Below are 19,682 nucleotides of genomic sequence, written 5' to 3' on the forward strand. Positions count from 1 at the left end.
TATCTCATCCAGGGAAATAAAATTATAAATAAAATTTATAAATAAATATATTTTTATTTATCAATGTATATATTATAAATATATTTATAATTTTTATAATATATTTTGAAATCAAAGAGTATGATGCCTTCAGCTTTGTTCATTTTGCTTAAGATTGGTTTGGTTATTCGAGGTCTTTCATACAAATCTAAGACCTTTCCCCCCTATTTGTGTGAAAAATGACATTGGAATATTAATAGGGATTGTATTGAATTGAATCTGTAGATTTCTTTGGGTAATACGGATAGTTTAACAATACTAATTCTTATTCTCCATGAGCATGGAATATTATTCCATTTACCTGTGTTTTCTTCATTTTCTTTCATCAGTGTTTTCTGGTACATGCACAGGTCTTTTTTTCCTTGGTTAAATTTACAGCGAAGTATTTTATTTTATTATAAATAAGATTCTTTTCTTAATTTCCTGTTGAAATAATTCATTATTTTTTATATAGAAATGCTAATGATTTTTATGTTGGTTTTGTATCTTGAAACTTTACTGAATTTATCAGTACTAACAGTTTTTTAATGGAGTATTTTGGATTTTCTATATATGAAATCATACTGCCAACAAATAGATACAATTTCACTTCTTTCTTTCCTTTTAGGATGCCCTTTATTTCTTTCTCTTGCCTCATTGCTATAGCTTCCAGTACCATGTTGAAAAGAGAGTAGGAAAAGTAGGAATAGGAAAGTTTAATCTTATTTCTGATTTTAGGGGGAAAGTTTTAAAATTTTCACCTTTGGGTATAATATAAGCTCTGAGTTTGTCATACATGACCTTTACTAGGTTGAAGTATGTTCCTTTAAAATAATCTGTTGAGAGTTTTTATCATATGAGGGTGTAGGATTTTGTCAAATGCTCTTTCTTCATCTACTTAGATGATTATATGGGTTTATACCTTTCATTTTGTTAATATTATATATCACATTTATTGCTCTAGATGGATTTTGAAGTTTGTTTTCATTTTCGCAAGAAATCAGCTACCATTAATATGCTCAGTCCTCTATTATGGACACTTCTTCTCTAGGCAGCTGATTGTCTTCCTTAGCTGGACCTTTCCTTTGAAAAAAAGTTTTCCCAGGCCATGCCTATATATTCTTTGGGGGAATTGTCAGAGAAAAGCTATACAAATGGAGTCAAACAGGCAAGGATGTCTTTATTCAAGACTACTGCAATAGGAGAGAGATTAAACTCAAACCCAAGGACAATAGGGACAGCTGCAGCTTAACAGTTAATAGAGTAAGGGAGTCATTAGATGGAAAATTACTAAGAAAAATTACTAAGTCATTAGATGGAAAATTACTAGATATTGAGGGTGGGCAATTATTCATAAACTGGCATAGCACAACTCTTGCTAAAACTAGACTCAACTGGATTCTTTGCTAAAACTGGGCTACACAAGCCAAGCATAGGACCTGGTCAAGAAAAAGACTCAAAGGAGCCTAACTCAAGTTCAATTAAGGATGGACTCCTTGTAAACATTCACAGGGATTCCTTCAGCTTCCTAAAGGAAGAGGAGACCCACAGAACATGTCAGGCACAAAGGAAGTGTCCACATATGCATTCCCAGTCTCTCCCAGTGGCTGTGCCTGGTACTGCCTGCCCATAGCAGCTGCCTCTGGGCCTTCTCTTCAGTACTAGGTCACTTGGGTGCACGCACCATCTCCAATCTGATCTTTTCATTACCTTAATTTGAAGGCTTAGAATAGAGTCTGAGTTACTGGATTTGAGCTAGGATAAATGGGTGCTTCATGATGTATGTGATCATAATTATTGCAGCATTAAATTCTCGATCACTATTTGAGAAGAAATGATCCTCCTCCTGTTACTCTTATTTCATAAAGTTTGAAGAGGTTGGTTGGGACTCTAGGGTCTATTTGAAAAATCAGTTTTGTTTGGGGTAGGATATCAGTGCTGTGAAAGAACCACAGGCTGGATATGGTGGTGACTAAAAGAGTGACTAGCGTAATAAGCAACCTACACAGGTAGGAGAGGCTGTCAGGCCATTCAGAAAAGGGGAGAATACTTTGAGTAACATCAACAAAATGGACAGAAGTCGGGTCCACAACTGCTGGAGCAACACCATTAGAAGAAAGCGTTATTCCCCTCTGCAGTTAGCATCATCATAGACCGTATGGATGTACAGCTAAGTGCCCACAGCGGGAGCCAAAAGAATACTGTTGCAAACTTTGTAAACTTAAGTTGTTAACAGATTTTCTGTGCAACCGTTGGTCATTCATAATATGAGCTAATGAAATATTTACAGTTTAATGGGTTTCTCTACTTCTCGAAAGTAGGACTCGACTTGCTTTTTTAAGTATGAGGAAATAAAAATGTCAAAGTAAGAAGAAATCTGAAAATAAATCACTACATTTAAAGGCTGCCTCCTACGATTCAGAATACATTAATTTGTCTAAAACCCGGCTACTTGTTTCTTCCTAACTTAGATCCTGTCCTGGAAAAACCTTGCATCCTCCTGGCCCACATTTCTCCATTCGGAGAAAGCTAAATGTGTATCTGGGATTTCCCGGTCCTTCCAGGTTTGATCAGCTGTATCTCTAACTCTTTCTTGGTCTGTGCGCTGAGAGTCGAGGTTGATGGAGGAGCAGGTTGGGGTAGAGAGACATTTCTTGCCCCTGAGACTCCACTAGGGCGAACTTTCCCCAGTGCTTCCGCTGCAGCGTTTGGCAGTTTCTGGGAAGGACACGGTCAGAGGTTGGCTCCCTATCGCCCTCGAGTTATGTGCTGAAGAGACTCAATGTCGGAAATGATGCAGGCAGGGGGCGTTCTAATCCTACCAACACCCCCACCCACAAGGATTGCAGAATTCTTCCCCTTCATCAAGTGTAGTCGGGTACTGGGAGAGCGCGCGTCGGCACGGCTTGGCCAGAGTCGCCTTGGGAAGTGAGTGTTTCTCTCTTACCCGGGGCGGGACACCTTGGACGCCAGGGACACGTGCTCTCCGCGGTTGCAGTTGAGGTGAGTGGTGAGAATGAGAATAAGAAAGAATGAGATAAGTCAGACAGGGGTAAATTGTCTCAGCCAGATGCGGATGAAAAGAAAGGGTGAGAGGGCGGCGCCTGTGGCTCAAAGGGGTAGGGCGCTGGCCCCATATGCCGGAGGTAACGGGTTCAAACCCAGCCCCAGCCCAAAACTGCAAAATAATAATAATAATAGAAGAATAAATAATAATAATAATAATAATAAAAGAAAGGGTGACAAGTAACCTTCAGACGTAAAAGAGACAGCAAAAGAAAGCACGCCCAGGACCGAGGCTCAGCAACTCCGCGAGTGGTATTTAGGTAGGTTTGGGCTTAGGAGTCGACAGGATGGGGAAGAGGGCTTCACACCTAGGAGGTGTTTGTCTCCAGCACAGTAATTAGGTTTCCACGTTGCTACAATAGGAGCTTTTCCGCTCCTCCCTCAGAAGTTCGTGAAGTCGGTAGGAGCTAGTTTGTCCTCAAGCTCTTGAACGTGGAGTGCCTTGTAAACTAGAAGAAAGTGTTCTGGTTGTACTGCCACATAGGTGTTCCCAGAAGATAATTCCGTAGTAATCAGAGAAACGAGTTTTTCCAAATTCAGAATGCCTAAAAGATTCTTAATCGGAAGGTCCCACGGAGATTCGAATTCGGATCGCTGGATTCAAAGTCCAGAGTGCTAACCATTACACCATAGGACCAACCACAGATTATAACTATATATCAATAGTTGCGGTTAAGTATCTCCTCGCTAATAAAGTTTGTTGTAGTTTCAATCTGGACGAGTTTTAGCAAGGCTATGCCGATAGGAAAAGCTGATACTCTGTTACTGCAGAAGGGGCAATGGGCAAGACATATTTCGGGGAGCACTCTTTTGCGTCTCTGTTGGGAGCATAAATTAGTTTATGAGTGGATTCAGATTTTGTGAAACCTGAAGTTTACGTAATTTAGGAGGCCCTCTTTAGTATAAAGAATAGACATCAAGACAAAATTAGATGCAGACACTCTAAGGTTTACATGATATATCAGAGCATACATCCCTTTGGGGTACAGATCTTTTGGCAACATCTACCAAATTAATCTCTACCTCGGCAACATTTTTTCCAAAAAGCCTTCTAGAAAATATTTAAAAATCAAAATACACGTCTAAGAATGTTCATTGCAAAATTTTACAATAGCAAATTTGGAAATATGCCAGTTTATTTAATTGAAATAACATACAGCCACTAAAAAAATGGGATAGAAGTAGGTACTGGCATGTTGGCTTGACCAAAACCCAGCATTGTAAAATCTAACATGATTTGATTTTCATATGTTATAATAAGTTACGGTTTGTGAGTTTACATATACATTTTTAAATAGGTTGGCCACCAAACTCTTGGCATGAAATGTTTCAGAGAAATGGAATTGGCATCAAGGAACTTTTCACTTGTTATGTTCACTTTTGTAATATTTGGCTTTTTTAAACAAGCGTGTATCACCTTAGTCATTAAAAATGTAAATCTTCAAAACGTTAATGACCTTCAGTAGAGGACTTAGTCATGCTCACTCCATATTGACAGCCTACTGTGCTGAGCATGCCTTAGTATAGCCTTGCAGAATGTGAAAGGAGTCATTGGAATCCCTGACTGCAAAGGACCAACAGCTTTTGGAGGCAAACACTGAAGGTAAGTGCAACACATCCATCATGGCTAGGAAAATGAATGCGGAGGTTCCATCTAGGTTCTCTGGGGACCTGATGACTTGGGCACACAAACAATTTTATATACAATTTCATTTGGTTTAGAGATTCACTCAAGACCATGGACTCCAAGGGTAATACATTTTTTATTTAAAGATTTCCAAAAGAAATGTTATGCCAAAATGTGAGTAATTAATACAGAGACCAAAGCAGAATTAGCGTATGGGGAAGCGAAGCCATTCAACAATTCAACAAATTTTCTTCCAGCATCTGTTGTTTATTGAGCACTTCTAAGGTCTAGACTCGCAGTGGTTCTCAAGCTTCCTAATTGCCCCGTTGTTACCAATGCAACACAGGGGTCGCAACTCACAGGTTGAGAACCATTGGTAGAGGCAGGCTGGGGTGAAGAGGGGTTAGGAATCTAAGGCTGGCACGTAAGAGGATTCACTCCCAGACCTATGGCGGAATCTGGTTGCTGCTTGAAGGAGAGTGAGCCAGGTGGGAAATTTCTGGTTACTTCACTCAAACGATTCTGTAGGCTCTGAACACCTGTCCAAATTTTGTTCGTTTTCTAGGACCAGTTTACCACAATTGTTTAGTCACAGCTCACAGTGCCAGAAATAGCTGAACTGGTTACTGCTACTCACTAGGGGTCAACTTCTTTCCCAATGGGTCTTGGTTTTCCCACCCTTAAAATGGAAAAATGGACTAGATTTTACAGTTCTTTTTCAAATTTTACTTACAGTAGCTGGGAAAGAGGTGAGTGGCCCGAAATTAACGAGAAAAGGCAAGGGAGGAGGATACAGAATCACCGATTTGGTTTTCGAATTAGCGATGCTCTGGTACGTTTTGTTTCAGGTTGCCGCGTTGAACACCCGGGTCTGAGCGCCAAACAGTGGTTTATCATGGTGACGGGAAAACAGAGCAGCAACTTCTCAAACCAGCACCGTTCACGCCGTGAAACTTTTTTCACCGAGACGCCAGATAACGTGGTTAAGTCCGGAATTAGCTGTCTGTAGTAAAGACTAGTTGTCTACCCACTATTACCGGTACTGTACGTCCCACTACAACCACTGAGAATGCTGCACCACCTGGAATCCTAGAGTGGACCGGAAGTGAGCACTGCTGGCTGGGCCCGGCCGGAACCTGGCCGCCCAGCGGCGGTCGTGGTTGTGGAGGTGTATCCTCTGCCCAGGAACGTTTTGTCGGTTCATTAGTCTGTGTCCGAGGGAGTCTGACTTCCTCAGAGGTGAATACTGTGGTTAAGAGAAGGGAGCGTGTGTGCGGCAACGATCGAGCCTTCTCTTCTGGCAGTTCGTGGTGTTTGAGGAACCCCTCTTGGTTGCCGACCCCGCCCAGGCTGCTGGGAGCTCCGATCTTCGGGGCGACCCTTCCTCCTTGCCTGGGCGCGTATGTATACCCAGGCTTTATTTAGGGCCGAAGTGCTTTGATAATCTAATTTTTTCAGTCTTCCAAGCATCCTGCTGCTCATTTTGCAGCCCTGCAGTTGTAATAAATAGCACAGTTTTCTGTGCTCACTATCTATGGTTTTGTCAGAGGCTGGCTTCACTTTCAGTGGAATTGTTCGAGTAACTGCCCTATGTTGTTAAGTAAACAAGTCTTTTAAAACTGCTTCTGTTGTTGTCCTGTGTTAACAGTGTTCTCTAATACCGAAAACTTTCCTGACCTAGGACAGAAAAAAAAAAAAGAAAGAAAGAAAAAGAGCTCAAATAGAACACCCATCTGTTTAGACCTCAACTGAAGAGACCCTTTTCTGGCCTAAGCTCAGAATGGAGGCAGCTTCTAGAGTTCATCCGGCCTTGGCTGACCAGTTGTCAGAAGGAGAAATTATCAAAGTAAAGGTTAAAGAAGAAGACCATACGTGGGATCAGGAATCCTGCCTACCTAGAAATTTGTCTTATACCAGGGAACTCTCTCGTCAGCGCTTTAGGCAGTTTTGCTATCAGGAGACACCTGGTCCCAGAGAGGCTCTGAGTCAATTGCGGGAACTTTGCTGTCAGTGGCTGAGCCCAGAGATACATACCAAGGAGCAGATCCTGGAATTGTTGGTGCTGGAGCAGTTCTTGACTATCCTGCCTGAGGAGCTCCAAGCTTGGGTGCGGGATCAGAATCCTGGGAGTGGCGAAGAGGCGGTGACTGTGCTAGAAGATTTGGAGAGGGAGCTTGATGACCCTAGACAGCAGGTGAGAAATTGGAGATGCCATCTTCTCTGGAGAACTTGGGTACTGGGTCCAGAATGGAGTAAGTGGGAGTAATTTCATACTGGTGACTGCAAACTCTCTGGTTTGAGACATTATACTGTAGATGAATAGATTCATGCTTAGGAGGTAACAATCTCTGTGGGTTAGCTAATCCAAATAAGTAAAGGATTTAAACAAATGGAAAACTTTGATCTATTCTTTACCAGCAGAAAATATATTTAGTAACTATGAGATTAAAGAAATATGCAGTAGCAGATAAAATTGTACAAAATATTACTAATGTCTTGTGTAGATATCTGTTCTTAAGGTGCCCACTACTTTTTCCTATATGAAAATAAATTAGTGTAAGAAAAGATGGAATACTTGCTAGGAGTGACAAATGGAGAAGTATACTAATTTAGTGGAATTTATCAGGAAACACTAAATCATAAGATCTGGCTGGGTTCTATGATAGGCTTTGTTACACTAATTAGCTGTGTAACCTTGGGCATATCACACCTCTAGGGCTTTATTATCTTCATCTGTACAATGAGATAATGGCATAATTTCCTTAGTTCTTTTCAGTGCCTACAGTTGTTAGTATATAAAGTGTTTGGAGCCCAGTACTCTCTTTTTAGAATAATTTTAGACATCTTTTGCCTTTACACTAGAGTTATCTTTAAGACAGTGTATTTACCTTCTATGACAGTAATTTTAGAACATTATGGGGATATTGCTAGACACCTTTATGGTTTACATAGTGATACTCTCCATACATTTATCTGAACTCTTTTTGAATATGAATACTTTATATACAGTGTGATCTGTTAAAACATGTTTCTGAAATGCAGAATCTTTTAATATGAGATCAGTAAGCTGGAAAAGAGTCAGTATAATGCCAAAATTGTGCTGGCTTATGCATGAATTTTCCCAGCAAGTTAATATTTTAGGCCACTAAATAGGAGCAGCTGAATTCAAAGTATTTGATTATAGCTGAATGCAGTAAGTCACAAATACAGACTATACTATACACAATGCCCATTTGCCCCACATCCTTCCTCTGCCTCTCTTGACAGCAGTCTGTGTATTCAAATGCACCTTTCTGCATTTTTTGCTAAACTTTTTGTATTCCAGAAATGAGCAAGCAAAGAGGTTTTCAAGTGCCACAGAAGTGTCCTGGTGATAAAATTTCTGCTAGTGATTGTAAAAGAAGAAAAGCTTTAACACGTGAAGAAAAGCTCAAAATTATCAAGTATTTTGAAGAAATGGAAGAACCTCTTACATTGGTTGTACAACCAGCATAAAGAAGTCAATGTTGTGTATGATTAGAAACAATGCTGGGGAAATAAAAGAAAGTTATCTAGCTAGAACAACTGCCACTGCTACAAAATCTTACAGAACAAGGTGTAAAGAAATGGAAGGAATGGGACATTTGTTAAGTGTGTGGGCTGAACACCAAACAAGCAATCAGGGCAACCTTTCTCAAAATTAAAGAGGAATCCTTAGCAATAATTATATGGAGATCTTAAAAAAGCTGACAAAATAATAAAAGCAAAATAAAAACTATACTGAGGAACCGTTTATCACTTAACAGATTGGCAAAAATTCAAAAGCTTGACAACACAGTCTGTTGGCCTGAGAAAATAGGTCCTCTCATATATTACTGGTGGAGTACAAACTGGTTCAATTCCTACACAGAGAATTTGGGCACCATCTAACAAACCTATTTCTGAATTTACCCTTTGACTCAGCAATGTCACTTTTGGGAATTTACTTTGAAAATTTATATCTACAAATAAGAAACAACATAGACATAGTTTCTCATTGCAGCTTTTATAAAAGCAAAATATATACAACCTTTATATCTATCCATATAAGAGTGATTGAATAAACTATAGTACACCACTATAATAGAGTCCTATACAAACATAAAGAATGAAGGGCTAGGCATAGTGGCTTACCCCTGTAATCCTTGCAACTTAGAATGCTGAGGCAGGAGGATCACTTGAGGCCAGGAGTTTAAGACCAGCCTGGACAGTGTGATGATCCTGTCTCTACAGAAAATAAAAACATTAGCTAGGCACAGTGGTATATGCTAGTAGTCTCAGCTACCTGGGAGAGTGAAGCAGGAGGATTGCTTGAGCCCAGGAGTTTGAGGTTGCAGTGAGCTGTGATGATGCCACTTTATTCTGGCCTGGCAACACAGTGAGACCCTGTTTAAAAAAAAAAAGGAAGATATCTAGATATCTGTGAACTGATTTCTAGGTAATATTTTTATATTAAGTGAACAAAGGAAAGTGTGACCTAGTATATATAATATGAAGAAAAAAATATATACAAAAACCCTTGTATTCAATTTGTATGCAATATAATGTATGCACACACTAAGTGAATACACATATAATGCACATGTGTATATATGTATATGTATTATTTTTAGTTATTTTTACAAAAGTAAGCAAAGTAAAGCAGCAATTGAAAAAAACAGTTTCTTATGGTAGTGTGCGAGAGTAGTTTGAGGAAGACTTCTCTGAATATATATTTTGATTTTTTTTTTTTTTTTTTTTTTTGCAGTTTTTAGCGGGGGCTGGATTTGACCCTATCACCTCCAGCATATGGGGCTGGTGCCCTACTCCTTTGAGCTACAGGTGCTGCCCTATATTTTGATTTTTTGATACCATGTAAATGGTTTAAGTTTAATCATTTAATTCAAAATGATTAAATGCAAGTAGGAACAAATAAACCCAATTGTATATCAAATTAATAACATAATAACAAAAAAGATTTCAGGTGACTTGAATATGGTATTCTGACTATACTCTTGGTGACATTCTGTCTATGGATGGATATATAAATCTGCAAAGGCAAACTGAATTTTACTTAGCATGTATGTTATTAGAAGTATGCTACAGGACGAAGTGTTCTAATTCTAAAACTATTTTGTTTATGGTAAAGTCAATGAATAAATATCCTGACATTGTTTTGAACTTTTTTCTTTGTGGGAGGAGACACAAATATGGAATGTGGAAAAGTGAGGAAACAGGTGGTGAAATTGAATAAAATTCATGATAGTTTAGAAAATATATTTACCAGTTCTGTCTGTGAAAGGACCTGAGATCATGATAACCTTGTTAACAATGAGCCTACCTACCACCCAGTCTTTGTTACTAAATATTGTTGCCCTCTAAAATGAACCAGGACTTCTTGGGAAAAAAAAATATTTGAAACCAGGTCTAGGATAGAGAAAATACAATGTTGACCTTGAATTGTTTATTTCTGTATATGCTAAAATGTCTAGTGGGGTCATGTCCAAAGGAGCCAGGTCAAAGGGGCTCCCACTGCCCAAATTTGAGATAGTTTACATGTCAAAGTGGATTGGATTATAAATTACGTCTATAGCAATAAGAAAACTCCCAGACATATAAAAGAAGAGGGACAGAAAACTCTTTACTGAAAATTGCTGCTTATAAATGTAGATGGAATTACAGAAATAAGAAGTCCCCATTTTGTAACCTCTAGTATAAAAATGGATTCAGACAAGATCACGAATGCTAAAACCATTGGGAAATAGGATATTTACATTGTTCAAAACCATTATTCAATAGCTCACTTATTAATTGCAGTAGGACAAAAGTGTTCTGAGTGGCTATAGTGGTCACTACCATAAACAAATAATCAAATTTAGCATTAACAACAATGAAATAACCAGACAGAATATGCTTTGTAATGTGACACAAAGAGTATACATCACATATATTCTTTAAAAAATGTCTAACTAGAATCTACTTGTGAAGAACAATCATGCAAATGCCTAATGTGGGATATTCTATAAGACAACTGACTCTGACTCTTCACAATTTAATGTCATTTTATTTTAATTTATTTACTTTTCGAGACAGAGTCTCACTTGTCACCCTTGGTAGAGTGCTATGGTGTCATAGCTCACAGCAACCTCAAACACTTGAGTTCAAGTGATCCTCTTGCCTCAGCCTTCCAAGTAGCTGGGACTAAAGGTGCCATCACAATGCCTGGCTATTTTTTTAGAGATGAGGACTGGCTCTTGATCAGGCTGGTCTCAAACTCATGAGCTCAAGCAATCTGCCTTGGCCTCACAGAGTGCTAGGATTACAGGCCTGAGCCACCGCATCTGGCCCTTAATATCATTTTTATAAGGCAGGGCTTTAGATTAAAAGGAGCAAAAGAGATATAACTAAAAACCATGCATAGGCTCGGTGTCTGTAGCTCAGCAGCTAGAGCACTGGCCACATGCACTGGGGCTGGCAGGTTCGAACCTGGTGTAGGCCTGCCAAACAACAATGACAACTACATACAACAACAGCAAAAAATAGCCGGGCATTGTGGTAAGCACCTGTAGTCCTAGCTACTTGGGAGGCTGAGGCAAGAGAATGGCTTAACCCCAAGGGTTTGAAGTTGCTGTGAGCTGTGATGTTATGGCACTCTACTGAGGGTGACTCTATTGAGATTCTGTCTCAATAAATAAATAAATAAAAACCATAAGCACTGATTGGATCTTAATTTTTTTTTTAACCCATGAAATATATTTTGGGGACGATAGGGAAATTATAAATCATACACTGTATGATTAATGTAAGGAGAGGATAATATTTTCTTTTCCACCCAACACAGTTATCTAACCTGGTTGGCTTTTTATTTTTCCCCCATCTATAACACACTGGGCTAATGTTTTCCACATTTGATCTGAAACAACTGTCAAGTGCCTTGCTGGGTTAAACAGCTCATTGGTCTTGATCAGGTAATTTGTATCACCCCCTTCAATCATCCCCCAAATATTTGCTTTCTTAACCATACTGAAACTTACAGTTTTCTTTCAATTATCACAATTTAGGAGAAATAGTTTTAATGTATTTTCATTGTTATTTCTAAAAACAGAAATCAAAAGGACAAATAGCAACTCCTGTCCAATAGAGACAATCAGTTTCTGGATTTATTAGTCCTAACATTTTTCATTTCTTATTCCATTTTTCATTCCTTTTAAGAATTCAATGAAGACTGATTTTTCTTATTATTCTTACATTCTATTTTAAAGGAAACATATTTTGAGTTTTAGCTATGACATATCATAATTATTTACATTGATTACCAAACATACCTATTTCTCTCCAGGTCCCACAAAGCATGTATGGGCAGGAATTTCCTATGGAAGAAATGACAGATTCTGCAAAGGAATCCTTAGGTGCCCAGCTCCAGTCTATGGAAGACAGAATGGAATGTGAATCTCCTGAGCCACACTCACTTCAGGATAACGGTGAGAATAATTTAGTTCTGGGTAAAAGGGTTAGACTTGGGAGGAGGGGTCTAATCTTTGTAAAGTCATCAAACCCCATTCCATTTCAGCTTCTAGTGAATATAGCTGAAAGAACAGTCAACCAGTATAGCCTAATGTTATTAAAGGAGCTAGATTAAACAGCCAAGTAGTCATGCCAAAATTAGTTGAACACAGTATTTCCCATGAATACTTTGCAATGAAGTTAATGAGTAAATGTGGGTAAATCAGGGATGCCTCTATATGTAAATATTGAGCACTTATCAGTTTAGTTATAGGCCCCATTACTTAGAATGTCTTTTTGTTGTATTGTTCCCTTAATCATCGTCTAGTGTCCATCTTTGTCTCTTTTTATTTTTGTTGCTTTAAATCCACTGTGTCTGCAAATAAAACTGTGGCCCCTCCTTCTAATTTTCATTTGCCTGAAATATTGTTTTCCAAACCTTCACCCTGAGAATAGGTCTCATTACCATAGCCTCTGCCTCCAATTTTTGTCACATAATGGCTATGTAAGACTTGGGAATACTATTTAGAAATACTACCAAAGAATGTGGAATTTCTGAAGTCTATGTTTCTTAGAATTCTAAGGTCTGTTAATGTTGTAATGTATAATGGAGGTGGAAGCACAGGCTTGCTTGGTTCTGGAGAACCTGTCTTTTCCAAAAGAGTGGTAAGTGTAATGAATATAATGTTTTTCTCCTCTTATAGCATTGAATTTCCTATTTTCTGCTCATTCTAGACTTAACTAATATTGCATCTGCTTACTTCCTGCTGGGGTTCATATTCTTCTGGTTCTCATTTACATTCCCCTACATTCCTTTTCCAAATTCATCCCTGTTTACTTTCCTTTGCTGCATTCAGCTCCATAGTATAGCATAAAATGGATCAGCATGGAAAGAAATTGTTCAGTCACATTTTGAGGTAGAACTTACCATGAGTATTGTCATTTTATTAATCAACAAATTTGTATTGCATACTTTTGAATGTAGGAATATGTTAGATAACAGGAAAGATACTGGAGAAGAGAGTATATGATTTTTTAGAAACTCACAATCTTATTAGATCTACTTATGAAACAAAGAAGAAAGTGCTAATAACTTGTGTTATGAATAGATTATATTTTTCAGAAAAGGAGAAGTCATTGTGACTTTAAATTTAATGATTAAGGAGATCTTATTGTAGTTGAGAGTTAAGTGAAGCCAAAACAGTAACCATGTTATTAATTTTAATATAGTTTGGAAATTATGAATATTTGGGATGATTTAAATTCACTAGTTTAGTTTTGGTATGCAAATTGCTAGTATAAACAGTATTGACTTGAGAGAAAGTATTTTTTCCAAGCAGCTATTAGGCTGTTTGGAAATGACATGTTAATTTGACTTTTTTAAATGTTTCCTTAAGGCTTAGTAAGCTGAGTTTGAAGTTTCTGTTATTATGACTATTTTAAACATATTAAATATGCTAAGTCAGAGATTTTTCACTAGACTCATCCACTACTCTTACATTATTAAAATTAGTAATGAAGATATTTGCATTGAGTTTGTAGTTTCACAGGCCCCAAAAGGGAACTGATAAAAATAATTTGTTGAAATGTAAGCCCAAAATGTTGATATATCAGCTAACCTGACTAAATAAAACAGAAAAAGTGGTGTATTCTGAAGATTTAAAAAAAAATCTATTTTTGTATTGCTGAGGCTTCTATAGCCACAACAATGTGCTTGTGTAATTGATAAATACAAACATTAATTTGCATCCTGTTTTAGGTCAAATAGTGCTGTGAGGTTAAACCTGCATACTGCTCCTAGCTTTCTCCTTTTTTTTTTTTTTTTTTTTTGAGACAGAGTCTCACTATGTCACCCTTAGTAGAGTGCCATAGCATCATAGTTCACAGCAACCTCAAACTCTTGGGCTTAAATGATTCTCTTGCCTCAGCCTCCCAAGTAGCTGGGACTATAGGCATCCGCTATTTTTTTGTTGCCATTGTTGTCATTGTTGGCTAGCAGGTCCAGGCCAGGCTTGAACCCGCCAGCTTTGGTGCATGTGGCTGGTACCATAACCACTGCGCTATAGGCACCAAGCCTAGCTTTCTACTTTTTATTATATCAGAACATTTTGTTCCTGGTTGGAGTTCTTTATTCACCCTCTGTTTGTTCCAGCAAGGTTGGAACAAAATGGTATCCTCCTTTTATATCCATAGCTCCTTCTACCCTAAGCTCTGCTGATTACTTGTGGAATGTATGTATTTTAAACTATATTTCTAAATACCTAATTGATCTTTCTTTAATATTTTAGGGTCATTTTTGTGGCTTTCCATGATGTCTCGGAGCATGGGTGATGATAATCTCAGTAGCTTAGATACTAATGAAGCAGAAATTGAACCAGAAAACATGAGAGAAAAGTTCTTCAGAAGCTTAGCAGTGTTATTGGAAAATAAAAGTAATAATACTAAGATATTTTCTAAAGCAAAGTACTGTCAGTTGATAAGGGAAGTGAAAGAGGCCAAAGCTAAGGCAAAAAAGGAATCAGTTGACTACCGTCGCTTGGCTAGATTTGATGTGATCCTTGTGCAAGGAAATGAGAAACTGATTGAGGCTATAAATGGGGAAACAGATAAAATACGGTATTACTTACACAGTGAGGACTTATTTGACATTCTACATGATACACATCTCAGCATTGGACATGGTGGACGTACCCGCATGGAAAAAGAGCTACAAGCAAAATACAAGAACATCACAAAAGAAGTTATAATGCTATACCTGACACTCTGTAAGCCATGCCAACAGAAAAATTCAAAACTCAAGAAAGTTCTAACATCAAAACCAATTAAGGAAGTTAATTCAAGATGCCAAGTAGATCTTATAGACATGCAATTAAATCCTGATGGCGAGTACAAATTTATTATGCATTATCAAGACCTTCATACAAAATTAAGTTTTTTGCGGTCATTAAAATCTAAAAGTCCTAAGGAAGTTGCACATGCTCTTTTAGATATTTTTACAATTATTGGAGTGCCTAGTGTCCTCCAATCAAACAATGGAAGGGAATTTTCAAGTCAGATTGTCGGCGAACTCAGTAATATTTGGCCAGAACTAAAAATTGTCCATGGGAAGCCTCGGACCTGCCAAAGCCAAAGTTCTACAGAACAAACTAATGAGGATATCAAGAAGAGGATTTTCTCTTGGATGCAAACTAACAACTCTTCACACTGGGCTGAATTTTTGTGGTTCATTCAGATGACCCAAAACCAACCTTATCACAGAGGCATGCAACAGACTCCTTGTGAAGGCACATTTATCTCTGAAGCTAAAATGGGTCTGTCCCACTCTCAATTAACAGAAGAACTTGTTGCCAGTCTGAACACAGAAAATGATCAGGCTGAAAAAGAGTTCAAAAATACTCTCAGAGCCCAGTATGAAGAAAACTTTGAGATAGGAACAGATAGTAGTGATATTGAAGATAATCTTTTTGTTCCTCCCAATGTTGCTGGAAAAAACCCTCTTGAGAGCAGACTGAGATTTTTATCCTGTGTAGTTTGTGAAAAAGAATGCACAGGTGCTAATCGTTGCATATCATGTGATGGAAATGTACATACAATATGTGCAGTGCCATCTCCACATGAGACTGAAGGCTGTGTTCACCAGATAACTTGTAGTCTTTGCTACAAAACCAGTGCAATGAAAAGGAAACATGATGAGATTCAAAGAAGCTTGCCTGTTAAACCTTCCAAAATGTTAAAGCCATCAGAGACGCCCTTTTCAAGAGATAAAGTAGAAGACTGGGTAAGAGTTTGAGTATCTGCTCTAGATGAATGCAGAGGAAGGGCCTCATTACGCTTTACTGTGACCATGATGAATCAGAATTATTTAACAAGGTGTATAAAAGTATATTTTGACTGCCTTGGATATATTTTTCCCAAAGAAAGGCTAATTACTTTTTGTGCCTCTCCCTCTTTTATTAAGTTGGAATTTATAACTTTGAATGCTTTCTTATTTATTGTTCTAGAGTGATGAATAGTATCTCTTTTCCTCCTTTCTGATGTCAGTAATTTCTTAGGGGACTGAGTTGATAAATAGTATATATGATGGTATGTTTACAGGAAGTACAAATTTGGGAATAGATGAAATTAATATCACTTCATTTCAATTGTATGAGCTTGCGTGATGAGGCAAGCCAAGAAAGGACATGTTGAGTCTGGAGGGGGATAAATTTGGTTGGGAAGATATGTGTTAGTGTTGGAAAAGGGTTCAGTTTTAGTGTTTAAATGGAAAGCATGAGATAAAACCAAAAGAGATTTTAAATCCTTAGGCTTTGTGCAGCAATGGATAATGTTTTGAACTATGGAGGTTATACATGGTTTAGGCCAACAGTTCTCTAAGTGTAATATGCAGACCAGTGCTGGCTTGAAATTTATTTTTACCATTCCATGATGAGTTAAGTATAAAAATTAATAAAATTATTTGGAAACATTTCCAACAATTTGACATTGCTTCAACATCCAAGTATGTAAGTAATGGATTCATCTTACAGACCTAGTTAGGTGTTTTTAAACTCTCAAGATGAGTCACATGTTGTGAGAGTTGCACACTAGTCATATACAATAGATTCACATTACAATGTGTGATATTTTATGCTTAGTTTATCAGCAATAACTCGAAGTATATAATCCCAAGAAAATGTAAGCATTTATTTTTATAACTTAATTTTAAAGCAATCTTTCATTTTTAATTGAGTCTAATTTTTAATTTGTGATTTAACATTATTAGCTAAAGGAGGGAAGTAAAAATTGTGTTAATTGTTTTTAATCTTAATTTGCAGATGACGAAACAAGCTTCACTGGACTTTTTCGTCAAGAAAAGACATAACTTTTCTGAATACAGCAGTAGTAATAAAAGAAATGGTAATAGTAGAATTCATCCTGATGAAAGGAAAGCCAAAAAAGTTCATACTAGTTTTACTCGGAAATATGACCCTTCATATATTGAGTTTGGTTTTGTAGCTGTAATTGATGGTGAAATACTAAAACCACAGTGTATTATTTGTGGAGATGTACTGGCTAATGAGGCAATGAAACCATCAAAACTTAAACGACATTTATATTCAAAACATAAAGAAGTAAGTTCACAACCAAAAGAATTCTTTGAAAGAAAGAGTAGTGAATTAAAAATTCAACCAAAACAGGTATTCAACGTTTCTCATATAAACATTAGTGCTTTGCGGGCTTCGTATAAAGTAGCACTTCCAGTTGCTAAGTCTAAAACACCTTACACAATTGCTGAGACACTAGTGAAAGACTGCATCAAAGAAGTTTGCTTGGAAATGTTAGGTGAATCTGCAGCAAAGAAGGTAGCCCAAGTACCTCTTTCCAATGACACCATAGCTCGACGTATTCAGGAACTGGCTAATGATATGGAAGACCAACTCATAGAACAAATCAAGTTAGCAAGGTATTTTTCATTGCAACTTGATGAATGCCGAGATATTGCTAACATGATAATTCTTTTAGTCTATGTGAGGTTTGAACACAATGATGATATAAAAGAAGAATTCTTTTTTTCAGCCTCTTTACCTACAAATACAACTAGCTCAGAACTGTATGAAGCTGTGAAGAATTATATTGTTAACAAATGTGGTTTGGAATTTAAGTTTTGTGTAGGGGTATGTTCTGATGGTGCAGCGTCAATGACAGGAAAACATTCTGAAGTGGTTACCCAGATTAAGGAACTTGCACCAGAATGTAAGACAACACATTGCTTCATTCATCGTGAAAGTCTTGCTATGAAAAAAGTGTCAGCTGACCTAAATAGTGTGCTTACTGACATAGTAAAAATTGTGAATTACGTAAAATCCAATGCCTTAAATTCAAGATTATTCTCTTTATTATGTGATAATATGGAAGCTGATCATAAGCAATTGTTACTGCATGCTGAGATACGGTGGTTATCACAGGGAAAAGTTCTGTCCAGAATGTTTGAAATACGAAACGAACTCCTAGTGTTTCTGCAAGGCAAGAAACCTGTTTGGTCCCAACTTTTTAAAGACGTAAATTGGACAGCCAGACTTGCTTATTTGTCTGATATCTTCAGTATTTTTAATGATCTCAATGCTTCTATGCAAGGAAAGAATGCCACATGTTTTTCAATGGCGGGGAAGATTGAAGGACAAAAACAAAAGTTAGAAGTTTGGAAAAATAGAATTTCTACAGATTGTTATGACATGTTCCATAATTTAACAACAATTATCAATGAAGTAGGTACTGATCTTGATATTGTATATCTGCGAAAAGTTATTAGTGAACATCTTACCAATTTGTTAGAATGTTTTGAATTTTATTTTCCATCAAAAGAAGATCCGCGCATAGGAAATTCATGGATCCAAAATCCATTTCTTTCATCAAAAGATAATTTAAATTTAACTGTAACTCTACGGGATAAGTTGTTGAAGCTGGCTACTGATGAAGGATTGAAAATACATTTTGAAAATACGGCATCACTTCCTTCATTTTGGATAAAAGTTAAAAATGAATATCCTGAGCTTTCAGAGATTGCTTTAAAATCTCTTCTTCTATTCCCCTCAACATACCTCTGTGAGACTGGGTTCTCTACATTAAGCGTTATTAAAACAAAACATAGAAACAGTTTAAATATACATTATCCCCTGAGAGTGGCATTGTCATCAATCCAACCTAGATTGGACAAATTGACAAGCAAGAAGCAAGCTCACTTATCACATTAAAAATTTTAAATATTAATATATATGTTGTTCATTCAAAGTATGCATATAGGCATTTAGCAGAAGAAATTTGTTATACACTCTAAACTTTCTGTTTCATCACATAAAGTATGAAAAGTTATGAGTAAAATAACAATTCTCTAATTTGCCTATATGTACACTTTCAATGAAGAATGTGTAAAGTTTTTATAGTTCTTTTATTTTTCTTGTGATATTGTTATATTATTAAACATAATCTTACGTATGTTGATTCTAATATTAAAAATTTTGGTCTTGTATTTTGTATGTCTTTTTTTATTTTTGTATTTTATTGGCATGTTAAGAAATTGTAGGACAACTTTAGGATAGGAAATGATTTGTTTAAAATGCAGACTAGGTCAGTAAATGGAAGGGAATCAGTGAGGTCAATAAGATATTATAATAAGTTTGTAAAGCTGATCTGGGGTGGTTAGATTGGATGTTGATGTTAAGTTTGGTAGAAGCATGCTTAGACATTGTTGTGTAAGTGGGTGAAATGGAGAGTGACACTTACCTTGTAATGGTGTTACAGCTTTGGATTCATGTTAATAAATTCTGATTTCATAAGAGTTGGAGATTGGGCTATAAGGACGAGTTTATGTGAGAAGGTTTTTAGACCTTGCTTGAGCTGATTGCCTTTTAGGTGCTCTGGGAAAAAGCATCTCAAGCAGAATTAACCACCTCTATTATTGTTTAAAAGTGATTCAGAAAAATGCTACATATAT

The 19,682-nt window shown here is 37.1% G+C and overlaps 1 protein-coding gene and 1 non-coding gene across 3 annotated transcripts; one reads left to right on the forward strand and one right to left on the reverse strand.

The window, feature by feature from the left end:
* Window positions 1-3,649: 3,649 nt before the first annotated feature.
* On the reverse strand, window positions 3,650-3,721 carry TRNAQ-UUG. The gene has a single exon. It is a non-coding gene; the product is annotated as a tRNA-Gln (tRNA).
* A 1,844-nt stretch (window positions 3,722-5,565) lies between these two features.
* Window positions 5,566-19,214, forward strand: ZBED9 (zinc finger BED-type containing 9). 2 transcript variants are annotated; one of them, XM_023508097.1, is made up of 4 exons: window positions 5,566-5,693; window positions 12,048-12,189; window positions 14,500-15,989; window positions 17,026-19,214. In XM_023508097.1, the coding sequence occupies exons 1-4, from the start codon at window positions 5,607-5,609 to the stop codon at window positions 18,940-18,942; spliced, it is 3,636 nt and encodes a 1,211-aa protein (XP_023363865.1). In that variant the 5' UTR covers window positions 5,566-5,606; the 3' UTR covers window positions 18,943-19,214. The 2 variants fall into 2 exon arrangements, with proteins under 2 accessions (XP_023363865.1, XP_003801892.1); XM_003801844.1 differs by lacking the exon at window positions 5,566-5,693 and adding an exon at window positions 5,819-6,905.
* The last annotated feature ends 468 nt before the right edge of the window (window positions 19,215-19,682 follow it).

Source organism: Otolemur garnettii, unplaced genomic scaffold, assembly GCF_000181295.1.
Source record: "Otolemur garnettii isolate 467f Iridium unplaced genomic scaffold, OtoGar3 scaffold00223, whole genome shotgun sequence".
NCBI lineage: Eukaryota > Metazoa > Chordata > Mammalia > Primates > Galagidae > Otolemur > Otolemur garnettii.